Source organism: Arachis stenosperma, chromosome 6, assembly GCF_014773155.1.
Source record: "Arachis stenosperma cultivar V10309 chromosome 6, arast.V10309.gnm1.PFL2, whole genome shotgun sequence".
Classification (NCBI taxonomy): domain Eukaryota; kingdom Viridiplantae; phylum Streptophyta; class Magnoliopsida; order Fabales; family Fabaceae; genus Arachis; species Arachis stenosperma.
The window spans coordinates 98029937-98032824 of NC_080382.1; the positions used below are offsets into that span (position 1 = coordinate 98029937).

Consider the following 2888-nt stretch of genomic DNA (forward strand, 5'->3'; position numbering starts at 1 on the left):
ACCCACCATAGGAGACTCTTCCTGATGATATAACTGCTTGTAGAACTCTCTGATAGCAATTTTTATCCTTGATTGATTTCTTACCACCCTCCCATCAATTAGCAGTGCATCAACCCTATTGTTCCTCCTTCTAGTTGAAGCTATGTTATGGAAGTACCTGGTATTTTTGTCCATGTCCTTGGCAAGACGAGATCGCGACATCTGTTTTCAGTGTACTTCTTTTCTCACATACCACTTCTCACAACAAGTCACCAGCGCCTTTCTTCTTGCCTCTACTGTTCCATCATATATCCCATTGCTTACCATGTCATCGACCTTCTTAATCTCTTCCTCAAATTTCATGATCTTATTATCCATGTTCCCAAAATTATCTCTATGCCATCTTCCCAACGGAATTGTCAAGGCCTTTAATTTATCTGCAAACTGCACCTCCCCTAGTCCCCTCCATTCTTCTTTTACCATTCTGAGAAAACCTTCGTGTGTAAACCATGAGTCTAAGCTTCTGAACGGTCTAGGTCCATCTCTAAACCTTGAGTCTTCCACTATCATTGGGCAATGATCTGACAAGCCCCTTGGTCCTCCTCTTAGGCGAATCTCTGGGAACTCCTCAACCCATTCCAGGCTCACCAAAACTCTATCAATCCGACTGCAGGACTGGCCTCTGAACCATGTAAACTTACGGTCGTTGAGCGGTAAGTCCAACAGGTGCATATCTTGGACCCAATCCTTGAACTCTTCAGCAGACGCTGTTAAACTAGTAGAACCTTTTCTTTCCTCAATGTTTATAACCTCATTAAAGTCTCCCATGAAGCAACAAGGGACTTGGCACAAACCAGCAGTATAGCTCAACTCTTCCCAAACAACACGTTTCTCCTCTCTAGTATGAGCACCATAAATCAAGAACAAGGCACAATTGAAATTATTCTTTAATATGATCCCTTCTACACACAACCATCTCTCCCCTTTGTAACAGTTATTCATTTTAAAAATGTTTTCATCCCACATTAACAGCAACCCACCCGATGCACCGTCAGCCTTTACATACTCCCACCCAGCACCATCATGCCCCCACAAACTAGTGACATCAAACTTCGTCATTACAGTTCTTTTGGTTTCAATCAGACCTAACATATTCAGCCTAAATTTTTTCTTAAAATCCTTTATCATCCTCACCTTACCATCTCCCCTCAACCCCCTAACATTCCATGAACTAAAGATCATCTTAAAAGATTATTACACACCTTATTTTTATGCTTGGGTCTGCAGCGTCTTGCCTTTGCCTTTTGTTTCGCCATTCTTTTTTTCCGAGCAATTTCTTCATTTTGAGCTTGGAGAATCGCCATGATATCATCCTCTTCGTTGTGTAGCATAGCACCAGATTCCACTGCTACTTCCCATGTTTTCCTGTTTTCCAACATCTGCTCCTCCAGTGTTGAACTCTGATAGTCACCAATATCTGCATCATTTTCAGCTCCGTCCTCACCCCTTTGGTCATCTTCAACTCCCTCCTCGCCCCCCTGTATCAATAACTTTTGTCCTTCGTTCAACCTGCAGCGTCCAGTCACGTCTTCAAGCACATCTCCTGCTTTATTTGCCCAGCTTCCATTTACAGTTATTCTTGCATTTTTGTTCTCCTCGTTTGTGCCATTTTCATCATCAATATCCCCAAAATTACCGTCATCACTATCCTCTCCCATACTCCCTTTTTTGCCTCGGCCAGCGCCTTTATCCACATTGCCGTCCACCGCCCTAACCTCCGCTCCTCCGTCGCCTGGAATCACTTCAGTTCTTCCATCCTCCAGCGCCATCAATATTGACTGGCCTTGCTCAAGTCCGATTTCCTCTCCGTCGCCTTTTCTAACTTTCCACGCCGTATCAATCACTGCCCCGCCGCTCGCCGGACGATGATTCTTCTCTGTCGCGGGCCTTCGATCGGTGGAAACTCCGCGGTCTCCAACTCCTCGTGGCCGTCTGATCTGGGACCAGTCAGCGCCATCAGACTCTGTTCTGCTTCCCTCGGCTGAACTGCGCTGCCTGTGATGGCCACCCTTAGCAAGAACCCGTTGCACCTGACCCGGATCCGTTGCGCCCTGAGCTGGCCCATCCGAGCTGCATATGGTAGCGTCAAACCCATTGAGAGTAGCTATAGGATTTGGGCCCAGCATACTTGCACAGCCCATGTTATTGAATAGCTTGTTTTTGGGCTTATGTTTGTAGCTGTTATTGTTTTTTGTTGTCCCCCTTATGGCCCTCATTTGTTGTAGTCCACCTGAATTCAGATTGCCAAAATCCCAGGATAAGGTTTTCTCTGAATCTTCTTTATTGCTCATAACAGCACCCTCCACAAAATCAGCATACCCTTCAATAGCTTCATTACTCGTATTATATGTTACCAATTTAAGTTGATCCTCTTTTGAATTTTTAAATTTCCACTCATTTAAAATTCCAGCTGAATTTACTATTTTATCCTCAGCTTCCTCAACCTCCCGCACAACAGCCATCATCGGTTCAGTCGCCTGGTCTGCACATACCGGTGGTTTTGTGAGCCTCACCGACGTGTCATCCACAGCTGTATAGTTACCTCCAGCATTTTCCATTTGTTCCTCACGACTTATGTCCCTGACTGTACCATTATCCAGCTTACAACTTGCACCATTATCCGATTTAAAAATTTAGTGCAAGGACCCAATTAAAAGGAAAAAAAGTATAGGGACCTAATTGAAAATTTCGTGAAACTATAGGGACCAACAGAGTAATTAAACCTAATAATAATTATATATTAAGAACGAGATGATGGAGAAATTTTTAAGCAAAATAACTATGGATATATGCATATATGTTTCATTAAAATAGGTGTAAATTAAATTTGTTTATAGGTACAAAATTAG

At 43.4% G+C, this 2888-nt stretch overlaps 1 protein-coding gene across 1 annotated transcript; it reads right to left on the reverse strand.

The window, feature by feature from the left end:
* Positions 1-207: 207 nt before the first annotated feature.
* On the reverse strand, positions 208-1098 carry LOC130934317 (uncharacterized). The gene has a single exon (XM_057863900.1). It carries the CDS (start codon positions 1096-1098, stop codon positions 208-210), a length of 891 nt encoding a protein of 296 aa, XP_057719883.1.
* Positions 1099-2888: the final 1790 nt, after the last annotated feature.

What these genes read in the sequence shown, in the direction of transcription:
- LOC130934317 (XM_057863900.1), bottom strand. Translation starts at nt 1,098, where the DNA reads ATGACGAAGTTTGATGTCACTAGTTTGTGGGGGCATGATGGTGCTGGG.